Genomic DNA, 12,175 nt, shown 5'->3' with positions numbered 1-12,175 from the left:
ATATCTCTAAAAAATATGTGGCCTTAAGTATTTGGAAGATTAAAGTTCACAGTATGTAGGTGGAAATGTTTTTATTAACAATTCAGAAAATAGTACACTATAAAGAAAATTTGCCAGGTGCCAGTGTCTCATGCCTGTAATCCTGGCTACTCAGGAGGCTGAATTCTGAGGATCATGGTTCAAAGCCAGCCCAGGCAAGAATAACCGTGAGACTTTTTTTTTGGTTGTGGGGCCTGAACTCTGGGCCTGGGCACTGTTTCCTCAGCTCTTCAGCTCAAAGCAAGCACTCTACCACTTGAGCCACAGTGCCACCTCCAGCTTTTTCTGCTCATGTGGTGCTGAGGAATCGAACCCAGGGCCTCATGTATGTAAGGCAAGCATTCTTTTTTTTTTTTTGGTCGGCCGTGGGGCTTGAACTCTGGGCCTGGGCGCTGTCCCTCAGCTCTTCAGCTCAAGGCGAGCGCTCTACCACTTGAGCTACAGCGCCACTTCCGGTTTTCTGGTGGTTTATTGGAGATAGGAGTCTCACGGTCTCTCCTGCCCGGGCTGGCTTTGAACCGCGATCCTCAGATCTCAGCCTCCTGAGTAGCTAGGATTACAGGCGTGAGCCACCAGCGCCCGGCTGTAAGGCAAGCATTCTACCACCGAGCCACCTTCCCAGCCCCCATGAGACTCTTCTCTCCAATCATCCACTAGAAAACCGGAAGTGGCCCTGTGGATCAAGATCAAATGGTAGAGCGCTCGCCCTTCCCTTTCTTCTCTTTCCCTTCTTTCCTTTCTTTTCCTGTTCGCAATTGTGAGGAAAAAAAAAATTGGGGGGGGGGGGGGGGGGGGGAGGTCAGTCCTGGGGCTTGAACTCAGGCCCTGTGCACTGTCCTGAGCTGCTTTTGCTCAAGGCTAGCACCCTACCACTTGAGCCTGAGCCACAGTGCCATTTTTCTGTTTATGTAGTACTGAGGAATCGAACCCAGGGCTTCATGCATTCTAGAAAAGCACTCTACCACTAAGCCTCCTTCCCAGCCAGAGAAATCAAAAGTAAAGACTCACTGGGTATGAGTTTTTATTTGGCTTGCTCACAGCCTAGTGTGTTTTGTTTTGTTTTTAATTTTTCTATTTCTGGGCTAGGAAGGTGTCTCAGTGGTAGAGCGCTTGCCTCACATGCATGAGGCCCTAGGTTTGATTCCTCAGTACCACATAAACAGAAAAAGTGGGAAGTGGGCTGTGGCTCAAGTGCTAGAGCGCTAGCCTTGAGCAGAAGAGCTCAGGGACAGCACCCAGGCCTAGAGTTCAAGACCTACAGCTAACCCCCCCCCCCCCCCAAATTCTATCTCTATTTCTATTTTTTCTTTCTTTTTTATTTTTTAATTGTTAGGTGTTGGTGGGTCATGCCTATAATTCCAGCTACTCAAGAGGCTGAGATCTGAGGATCATGGTTTAAAGTCATTCAGAGCATGAAAAGTCCGTGAGATACTTATCTACAGTTAACCATCAGAAAGCTGGAAGAGGCGCTATGGCTCAAGTGGTAAAGAGTTAACCTTGAGCCAAAAAGCTCAGAGACAGTACATAGTCCCTAAGTTCAAGCTTCAGGACTGCACACACACAAACGATCAGCCAGCCCATCGTGTGAAAAAGTCCAGAGGTTAGGCAGCTGGGCCACTTGCATGTGCAGATGTAGCAGGAAGTTTTGTTTTTTTGTTTTTTTTGTTTTTTTTTTTTTTGGTCCGGTCGTGGGGCCTGAACTCTGGGCCTGGCCACTGTCTCCTTAGCTCTTCAGCTCAAGACTAGCGCTCTACCACTTGAGCCACAGCGCCACTTCCGGCTTTTTTTCTTTTTGCTTATGTGGTGCTGAGGAATCGAACCCAGGGCCTCATGCATGCAAGGCAAGCGCTCTACCACTGAGCCACCTTCCCAGCCCGTGTAGCAGGAAATTTTGTGGTGAGAAATTTCAGAAACTCTGTCCTTTCATATTAGAAGAACATTTTTCTTTGTTTTCTTTATTCTTTTCTCCCTTCTCCGTCCCCATTTAATAACAGAGAGAGACGATCTCCGACAAAACAGCCCGAGCAAGCTCTTACAAGGCCATGGAGGCAGCCTCCTCCTTGAAGAGCCAGGCAGGTACGTGTGTCAGACTCCTCCTTGCTGACTATGGGGGCTCCGGCTGATAGGGGAGCAGGTGCAGTCCAGGCCTTAGGGAGAAAGGATAAAGGAGAGCCGAGCTGGAGAAGAGGAAACAGCAGTGCAGCTGGAGCCAAGGACAGGGAAAGAAGGGCCTATGGAACATGAAAATCGCAAGGATTCAGTTCAATTTAAATTACTATCGATTTTTGTTGTTTTCAACTTGAAATTTCACTACAGAGTGATGAAATCCCTAACAGGGCTCTTACGTGAGGGCACCAGTTGTCACTACAAATTCCACCTGACTTTAGGACCCTGGTGTTCTGCACTGATGGCTAAAAGTAATGACTAGTTGTTTCTGTCTCACTTGTCAAAAAGACTAGCTTAAAACATGAAAAATAGCTATTCAAAGAATAAAAGGGGTCATCACACCCTTTGACCTTTTCATGAATTATCGCGTTGAAATCCACTGATGATTTATCAGAGGATGCTGGCATATCCTTAAAGGAAAATGAACACAGATTAGGGATACTGGAGTGAAAAGTAGGAGGGGATGCTCCCCTTATTGCCTGAGGTGCTCTGCTGGTTTTTAGAAATCAGCTAATTTTTTTCAGATTATCAATTTAAACACTGAACTGATTATTCGAAAGAATTACATTTCTTAAAACTTTGTTTTAGAGTTTTGTGCTGAACTTCTTTATGGATGAAATCTTTCTGGAATTTTCCTCAGCATAATCCATCAGGGGATATGAAACCCAGTGTGGATTGATTGGTCTATGTGCCTGGAGCCTGGGTTGATGGTTTGGGGAGCCAGGTGACAGAGATAAGAAAATGACATTCTTAGTATGAAAGAGGAACCTAGAATATTCATCTTTTGCTCTTATTTGAGAGGCAATTTAAATCAGTAAACGGGTTGAGGGTTTACCACTTCAAACTTTACTTTATAAAACAAAATTATTTTCCAGCAACGAAAAATCTGTCTGATGCATGCAAACCACTGAAGAAGCGACATCGGGCTCCCGCAGCAACGTCTTCAGCTCTTGGGTTTAACAAAAGTTCATCTCCTTCTGCATCCTTAACTGAGAATGAGGTAAACTAATGATAATGATACCATGGCATTTCTGTGAAGGCCATTAGTGACCAAACTTGCAGTGTGAGTGAAAAACAGACGTAAGAAGCATAGCATTGGTATCCACATAGGGGTAGATGAGTTTTAGGTCTTCCTGTCCAAAGTTTATCAATAGGGACAAGTAGCACACCCATTTGTGTGTTTGAGCACATTGAATATAAATACACGCACACGTCGAATGCGCAAATGTACGTGTGTCCTTCAGTCTTGATGGAGATGAATTGTTTAATCAGCCTGTTGTAAAGTAGTCTTGTCTGTAAGCCCACACACTGTATTTTCTCACAGCAAAGGAAGCCTGCACCGCTTCTGACACGTCCCACCACAGTGGTTGTGCTAATACTGCTCAACCATACATCCTCACTGGGTGGGATGAAGGGCTCATGGGTGCGCGGAGAAGCCAAAGGTTTCTTCATCTTCTTCCATTCAAGTTTGATTCCTTTGAGTTCTGGCATGTCTCAGATTCCTGACGATGGAGTCAGGTCAGAGAGCTGCTATTCCCTACCCCGTGTGGGTTCTGGACTTGGGAGTACTACACCGTAGAGGAGAATAGTAGAGAAGTTGTTACTGTCATCTAGATTAGATGGCCATCACCAAAAACAGCACAGACTGGCCACAAAAGACAGGATTGAGGGGTTTTTTGTTTGTTTAGAAGTAGTTGGGTTTCATAATTTTAGTGACTGTTCATGGAGCTTATTTTAAAATTCTCTATTTTGATCCTGGTGATTGTTTTTCTCATTGTAGACTGAGGTTCTGTTTTTCTATATTTGTAAGGAAGTGATAACCTTGGCCTTTATGGGAACAGGTTAGTGAGGCAGGGACTGAAAAGTCCCTCTTTTAGCTATTGGGGCAGAGGCAGCACTTCTGGTGTGGCCTCTGCTATGGTTTTCTCGTTGAAGAAGACTGAGCCTTCCAGTAACGTGAGGACTAGGGACCTGGGCTGTCTGGTGGGGTGTCTGGAGAACTCAGTAGATCTGAACCCAATGACAGTGTAACATAGACTGCCCCTTCCACGGATCTTCCCATGACTGACTGGTCAGACTAATCACAGTGCTCACACATGAGGGACTGCAGCTTGCCGCAGTTGGTTTGTGTAGTTAAGTGTTTCTTACATTTGGACAGACTCAGTTCTTCACTGAGCTTCTATCCAGAAGCTCCTGAAACACAAAAAGTCAAATTTTATATAAATTAGTTTTCCTTTTATCTTTCCTTGTCCAAGTGTTTCACATACTGGAAAGTTAAATGGAAGGTGATCTGCAGTTCTACCCACGAATATTAAAAATGATAAGTTTCTGTTCTTAGGCCCTTTCACTTAAGTTTGTGTTTTTATATTACATATATGTAGATATAGATCTAGATGTATATATTTATAGATATCTCTCTGTATAGATGTCTATAAGTTTTTGTGGGCGTGTGTTGCTGGGGTGGACCCAGGGCCTTGTGCATGCATGCTAGACAAATAATCTATCACCAAGCTGCATCCCTAGCCTTGTCATTTTTTTTAATTGAATTTTTCTTGCCTCATATATTGGTTCACTTACCTGGCTGAGGTCTTGTGCTCTTGCTGAAGAGAGAGAGAGAGAGAGAGTGCACTGGGAAGGGCAGCAAGTTCTTTCCAGTTGTTCCTAAGCATCAGTGTTGTGCACTGACACTGTGAGGGTGGGAGGGGGGAGCAGTGGCCCAGGGGGCTCTGGCCAGGCTGGGCTCAGAAGAGGACCCAGAAAAAGCACTTCATAATCACTGCACTTCATTGGTCTTAGCTCTTCACAACTTCAGAGACAGATAGGTGATGAAGTACATTTATACCATAGACGAAATACATTCAGTTCACAGATCTTCCTACATTTTGAAAGTGACAGATCCTACCTTGTGCATTCTGTTCTTCATTATTTAAGTTAGTAGGCCTTCTCCATTAGGCCATTTTTATGTGGCTTATATTAATCTTCCATTGGAGTTATTTTTACAGAATTTGACTGCTAATTAAAACACTTTAGGTGAAAAGATAGGTTTGTCTACTACCAGACTGCAGTGAGTGTTTACAGATGTACAGGGCCAGGTGCCTCCTGACACAGCAGAGTGTGGTGTCACCAACTACCCTGGAGACTGCTGGTCCTGGTCTAGCCTGAGAGGTGCCGCGTGGGGCTCAGCTTGCCCCTGTGGGTCCCTTCCTTTGCATGTTTATAATTCCTTCTTTTTACTAAACTTGATTGAAAGAAATGAGGGTATTTTTGGAAAGATTGGTATTATAAGACATTGGAGGTCCTATTGTGGTTTAAAAATGTCTGTGATAAATGAATTTACATTGGAATAATTATTACACGGTATTACATCACCCCATGAAGAGACTAGATTAAAGTGGCACACTTGCATGACAAAGGCCTGTGAAGGAATTAATGTGATTTAAGTGTTTTGTAACTTCATTTCTTGTTCCCTTAGTAGAGCAAATTCTTATTTTTTTCGCCTTCACTGGTAACAGCTTTTATGGGAGCCCACATCAGTCAAGTTGGACTTGAACTCAGCCGCCCTGTACCGCACTTAGAGTGATGTAATTCCCCAAGATGTCTGCTGCAGGTGGTGTATCATCGTACACACTAAGTGACATTTCTCTCACAATCATTTTATGGAAGATGTGTGATAATCTGTTTTTATTGGTATTAATAAACACATACAATGAAGAAAACAGATAACAAATTTTAAGACCAAGGTAAGATACCTAATCAAGGCCATTTAATCAATCACATTCATCTCATAACAGAAACACGTTCATATTCCAGTGATCAATGTAGACTTCAGGTGGGAAAGGAGGCCCTTCGATCCGTTGTCCCAGAGCTGTGACAGGACGCATATTGAAGGGGCCCTCCTGTTAGAGGCCGTTTTTCCTCTAGTTCATAACTTACCGAATTTTTATGGAGAAATGTCAGCATCTGTTCTTTCAGAACCAACAGCACACATTTAGAAGGTCCTCCCAACTATTCTCCTTGCCAACGAAATGTATTCAATACTGTAGATATTAAACTAATTTCCAACATAAAAGGCAGGAAGAGTTTTGGATCTGTCCTTTTTTACTAAACACTTTTATTATGACACTAGACACAGTAAATTTTTAGGAAAAAAATTACCATTTACAGTCTCGTTGTGAGCCATTCACTCTTGATCCAATGACTGCTGCCTAGAGGACGCCATGGGTTACTCATGCCAACCATAGCCCGAGTGGCTTTTGTAGAGCACTGGCATCCTGTTTAAGTGTTGTGGCCGCAGGCGCCCCCCATGGCTGCCCAGGTGTCGCGGGTTTGCATGGGAGGAAAGGCTCCACTCGCCTCTTCAGCTCGAGTCAGAGTTGTTGCCACACATGGGGCCACGCGAACTGTGCCTGGCTGCCCTCAACGCACTCCTCAGATGTGTGCTGCCTGTGTGAAAGTGTCCGTTCCAAGCATGTGAAACACTAGGGCGTCCAGCGCCTTTCAAGGACTCCATGGCTCTGTGTGACCACGATGGTATAATAAAATAATAAAGTCATCATTCCATTTTTATCTAAAAGTATAAATGTTGCTTTGGCATGAAGAGTGATCCTCTTGATTACATCGTGCATGTGGAGACTAAATAAACCCAAAAGTGGCGGAGGCCTAGGTTTGTTTGTGTGACGTAGTAGGATTCTGGACTGTAGCTATGGGCTGGTGAGCTGTCCCACTGGCTCTGCTCAAATGTAGTGGGAGACGTGGTGGCAGACATGTCCTAGGAGCTAAGTTGCATTATTCCTAAAGGACACAAAAGAGAGAGTAGTAGGTCTTTTTAACATTCTCAGAAACACTAAAAAATGGGAGTGGGAGGGGGCATAAAAAAAACTGATGGCATATAAATGGCCCTGGTTCAGGCAGTCTCCCAAAAGCAAAAATGCCAACTTGAAATACGAAGGGATTTCACTTGAAATGACTGCATGATGAGTTTTGAGTGGATGGTGAGGCCAGGTGGTCAGCCACGTGTGCAGGTGCATCATGGGTCAGCCAGTGGGCAGGCATTTCCTCCTTGATGAGGGGGTGAGGACTTCGAAGTGGCCTGGTGGGGCCCACGCCATGCGCGGGGCCCTCAGCCGAGCACAGGGGCCTGGCTGAGGGGAGGCACCGCCCCACTCTGGGGGGAATCGAGGTAGTGAGAGGGATAGTCCCCTGTGTGGCAAAGTTTGTGAGAGTGTAGCCCTCAGCCTCCCAAGGAGGGCATGTGGGCAAGGCAGCGGCTTGTTTGTCATGAGCACAAACCTGCATTATGCTGCAGGAATTCCTTATTTCCTAAAGACATCCGAATAGAACAGCCCATGTCTAGCCTCACAGCTGTTGAACTGATGGCGTGGCCATGCGGAGGAGCGTCCCGCGGCCCCCACTGGCTTGGTTCAGGTCGTCTTCATGTACCATGTTTGCCCGGAGAGCGTAGGTAGCTCTCATGTAAGACGCCAGGCATTCCAGAGAGGGGAGCGTGTCTGAGTGTATCACAGTTTGGGTTGTAGCTACTGTAAAAGTGTGAGCCCTCTGCCACCCCAGAGCGAGCCTGTCATGCACATGCTGGCACAAGAGGCCTGAGCGCTGGGCCCCGAGATCCTGGCGCTGACGCTGCGCCTCCGCCCCACGGACTCCTGCCTCCCAGCAGCTTTTCTTCAGAGCTGACGAAAAGCGAGTGTCACTCTCCAGTCGTGACACCTCTAGGTGTAGGTGCCACTCAAGACTCTAGTGCTCTTTTCATCTAGTTCCATCTGCGTTGCTAAGAGGATATTCCTGGAAACCAAGAAACCTAAGCAAAGCTTCACACCAAGGAAGCAAAACTTTAAAGGACCTCACTTGGAGGGGCCCTGTGTGATGCAGGAGGGATCTGTCAGTCCCTTGCCTCTTAAGCAGGGAGCAGCTCACTTGTGTGGGAGGGAGGTCTTAGACTGCGGTCTGATTTCTGGGATTTTGTTGAAGTAATTCACACGGAAGCACAGGACAACTTAAGACAGGGTCCTCTGGGGTCAGAGGTCAGATGAGGCAGAGGGAAGTATCATTGATGGCAGAACATGCTAGAGAGAAGGCTGAAGAAAACAGCAAAACCAAAACACCTAATGGCAGATGAGTAACTCCCACGCTGTCAGCCCACAGTTGGTTCTGGATGCCTGTGGGCATGGCCAGGTGATAGGTGGTGACTGCCACCTGCTGGTCTGTGGCAGAAATGCCCCACAAAGAAGAATTCAGATTCTACCTTAGCATCTAGTTTCCTTAAAACATATTACCTAATTGTGCACAACTAAAGTGACTGAACCATGGGCTTGGTCAGGGCTTCACAGCGTGGTCAAGGGCAGTGCTGATCTGAGTTGCTGTCCATCCTCAAGTCCTGGTGTGCATCCTGTGCAGGCCCTTGCTTCCTTCCACCTGCATGAGCAGAACCAGGAGCTCTGGGTGAGCAATTCATTGCTGACCTCAGGGACCTGTGTGGGTCTGAGATGCCCACACGAAGGCCACATGAAGCCACAGTTCCTCTGTCTGTAGTGCAGGTGAGAAATGGGACTGTTGGGACGGGTTTAGCACGCTGGCTTCCTTTCTCGGTCCCAGTTCTGAGGAACTGTACTCTGTCCAGGCAGCCATTAGTGTGGCTGGCCAGTTCAGCTCCTGCTGTGAAGGTCAGCTTCTCTGCAAGACTCTGAAATGTGCAGCATATTATGCTTCTGAAAATCAATAGTTGAATTACCTCAGTTTTTAAAAATCTAAAAACAAAAAGTTGCAAAGGATTGCTGTTTATCTTTCAGATTAGAAGTCTAAATTGTCCTTTGCTGGAGAAACTGTATACCACTCCACAGAAGGGCTTTCCTAATATGCTTCTTACTGACGTCTATAAAGCTTTTTGGTTTTTGTTTTTAAGAAACATACTTGACTCCTGTCTATTTTAGGACTTTTGGAGAAATGATACTGATTGTGATTTTTTTCAGGTATTGCTTTTATTGTTTTACCTAGAATAGTAGAAATTTCACTATAATTTGTCTGCTTGTGAAGAAAAATAGGCTGTCCTTAGCAGGAAAAAAAGTTGGGTTGGCATTCTTTTTCTTGCTTGTACAGGAAGGGTGAGAGACATACTCTGAGGGGCATTTTTACCAGCAAGGGTACCCCTGTAACGATATGACAGGCCTCATCTTGTCAGATTTCCATGTAACTGCGTGGTTCCATGCTAGGTCCATGTTTGTAATTGTTTCTAGCCTACATAGTTACTGATTTTTTTGTGCACCTCTTTGGTAGGATTTTGAGCATGCTAATCATCTAGGGATAATCTGTTTTCAGAAAATAGAAATGAAATAGGGTGGGGTCCTGAACTGGCTGCTTAACTATGCCAGCCAGGCAAACTGGCAGTCTCCAAACCAAGACGTGGCCTGCTGCCGTGACCGGCCAGCCCAGGCCTTGGTGGGAGCAGTAGACGTGACCACCGTGCCCACAGCTGCCCTTACCCCTTGCTGTCCTCCTCAGGCTATTGGACTCCACAGAAGCCTCGTAGATTTAGGTGAAGCACAACAACACTCCCTGGGCTAGAATGTGTGTGTGTGCGTGCGTGCGTGCGCGTGCGTGTGTGTGCGTGCACGCGCACACTTCCGTGTGTTCCTGTAACTTCTGGCCCAACCTTACCCTAGCATTTAGGGGCAGCTGGGAAGCTTCTAGTTTTATGTAACCCAAAGGGTCATTTTTAATTTAAAAAAAAGCTGAATTTTAGTAATTTTAGATGATGAACGACTTACTTTAAAATTATTTTAATTCCACTCTCAATATTTCACTGTGATGTTAACTTGGAAGACCTGTCTGAGATTAGTCCTTTTAATTTGAAGCTCATTATATCTGCTGAGCACAGGATTCTTGCCATCTGTAAACCCCGAACATTCTGTGAAATACTTCTAGTTATCATATTTTTCCTTTACAAAAGCATAACTTAAAAAACAATTGTTGGTTTATAGAAATATTTATTGTTCAAGGTCTGTAATTGTATTTTTAAATGATGTAGTATTCAACTTGTGAAGGGATTTGTTTTGTCAAACCATTAAAAACTCGATGTGTGTAACAGCACGTGAAAGGGGTGGGCTTCCTGTGGCAGCCATGGGGTGAACCTCCTGGTGGCCACACTGCTCCTGGCAGGTGTTTGGAAGATGCCTGCTGGTCACATGTTGAGGTGAAGCCATCTTGAAAGCCCCTGAGGTAGATGGAGGAGGCTGCGTCCCCTGTCCCTGGAGCAGTGTATGTCTAAGGCAGATAGGTGACTCCGCACTGTCACATACTGAATAGAGAGGAGAAAGTATTTTCAGACTCCAGGAAACTTTGGAAAGTCAGGAACTAAGCTGCTTGGAAATCAGTGCCACAAAATGTGGCCTTGGTGGACGCGGGAAGCGACAGGAAAGTTCTTGACAGTCTGTGTCCGGTCAGTCGCTACTTTTCTTTTTCCTAATTCGCCCTGTTGGATGTGGAGTAGATCATAGATGTCGTAGACTGAGAGCTGGGACTGTGTTGGGACCGGCAGGTGATGTGTCACTCCCACAAATGGCATCTCCGAGTAAGCCTGCTGCCTGTTGCGCGTGGAGGTGGAGCCCACAGCTGGAATGAGGCGCATGCTCGGCTCTCCTTGCAGTTGTTTGCTGAGCAGAGAGCCGAGGGACCCTCCTGACTGGCTGGGGGGCTGGAGGGTGAGGGTGGGGCCTGCTGCAATCCTGTCATGGACTGTGATATTGTAAGGTCTGTATTTTGTATGTGGATCTCAGATTCCATCAGGAAAAGAGCCTTATGTGTGTCATTAACATTTATATTTCCATTCAAAATCTGTATTCAGTGTTTTATTTCCTCAAAACAAACTTTGTTAATTTAGGAAATATCTCCAAGTGGAAACGTGCTAACTTTCTGTAAATCTTAAATAAAAGGTGCTGTTCCTTCCTCTGACCCAGGACTGGTTTGTGTTTTCTGTCTTTCTTTCCATACTTTTTCTTTTTTAAATTTGTTTTGGCCACAATAAGGGAAGCGCTGGGTTGGTGGATGGAGCATTTTGGCTCTTTTGCTTGGATCTGTGTGGAAGGTCCTCTCTTTGGGCTTTGGGCACCCATGGGCACTTCTCTCTGAGCAGGCCCTTGTGGCCACTGGCTGCTTCCTGATTCCCCAGTCTCCCAGTGCCCATTTGTTTCGTGCAGTAGCACTCCGACCCCACCTGTGACCCCATCTGTAATGGCTGGGCACTGAACCCAAGCATGTCAAGTTGCCTCTCTCTGGATGTTGAGTGGGAGGAGCTGATGGTCGAGGGTGGGCGGGGCCCCGTAGCCGCCACTGGTCAGCCTCCTCGTGACACTGTTCTGCTCTGGCACCCTTCATGCTGTCCCCACCCGCCTGCACAAGGTGAGAGAGCAGCCCAGAAGGCTGCCTGTCCCTCCGCCCCATCCCTCGGTGCTCACGGAGCCTGCCCCACTCCACTGGAGCCAGGGGAGCCTCTGGAAAGACAGCCCACTGTAACACCAAGTTCCAGTCCCCAGACACCAAGGATTGTTCCTTCTCCCACTCCTTGTAACTTCAGTGAGCTAAATCAGAAGAGTGAGATAAATCTTGGATGAGGCACAGGAGCGGTCATGTTCCTTTGTAGGGTTTGGCTTTGTTTCTCATTGTGGCCCAGTGTCAGGATCTAGCCTTGTGTGCATCGGCAAACGGCAAATCCATGCCTCATCACGTGGGATTATTGAGGTGCACAAGAGGCCGTTTACACTTTCTTCTGTTACATCTCCAAAATTTAGTTTACAATCTTTATTTACCTAATGCCAAAATTAGTTTTTTTTTAAAGGCCTGGATTAGGCCGGAAGGTTTTGTTATACTCCTTTGAATATCACTACTGCTTGTTGAGTGCGAGTCTTAACTAATGCTCTCTGAAATGGAGAAGAGACCGTGTCATGTGGCCTTGGAGTCACCG

At 46.1% G+C, this 12,175-nt stretch overlaps 1 protein-coding gene across 2 annotated transcripts in view; it reads left to right on the top strand.

The window, feature by feature from the left end:
- Nsd2 (nuclear receptor binding SET domain protein 2) overlaps positions 1 to 12,175 on the top strand; it is an 86,121-nt gene that overhangs the window by 55,954 nt on the left and 17,992 nt on the right. Inside the window, exons 8-10 of one of the 2 annotated variants that reach the window (XM_042670963.1) lie at positions 2,034 to 2,115; positions 3,081 to 3,205; positions 5,718 to 11,166. In XM_042670963.1, the coding sequence (XP_042526897.1) occupies positions 2,034 to 2,115; positions 3,081 to 3,205; positions 5,718 to 5,780 (270 nt within the window). In that variant the 3' untranslated portion in view covers positions 5,781 to 11,166. Of the gene's footprint in view, positions 1 to 2,033; positions 2,116 to 3,080; positions 3,206 to 5,717; positions 11,167 to 12,175 lie in introns of those variants that run through there. The other variant, XM_042670962.1, reaches the window with a different exon arrangement.

The sequence above is a fragment of the Dipodomys spectabilis genome, unplaced genomic scaffold (genome assembly GCF_019054845.1).
Source record: "Dipodomys spectabilis isolate Male_0828 unplaced genomic scaffold, ASM1905484v1 ptg000594l, whole genome shotgun sequence".
NCBI classification, from domain to species: Eukaryota; Metazoa; Chordata; class Mammalia; order Rodentia; family Heteromyidae; genus Dipodomys; species Dipodomys spectabilis.
Note: the sequence above shows the minus strand (reverse complement) of the source record. Positions and strands in the feature narration are given on the sequence as shown.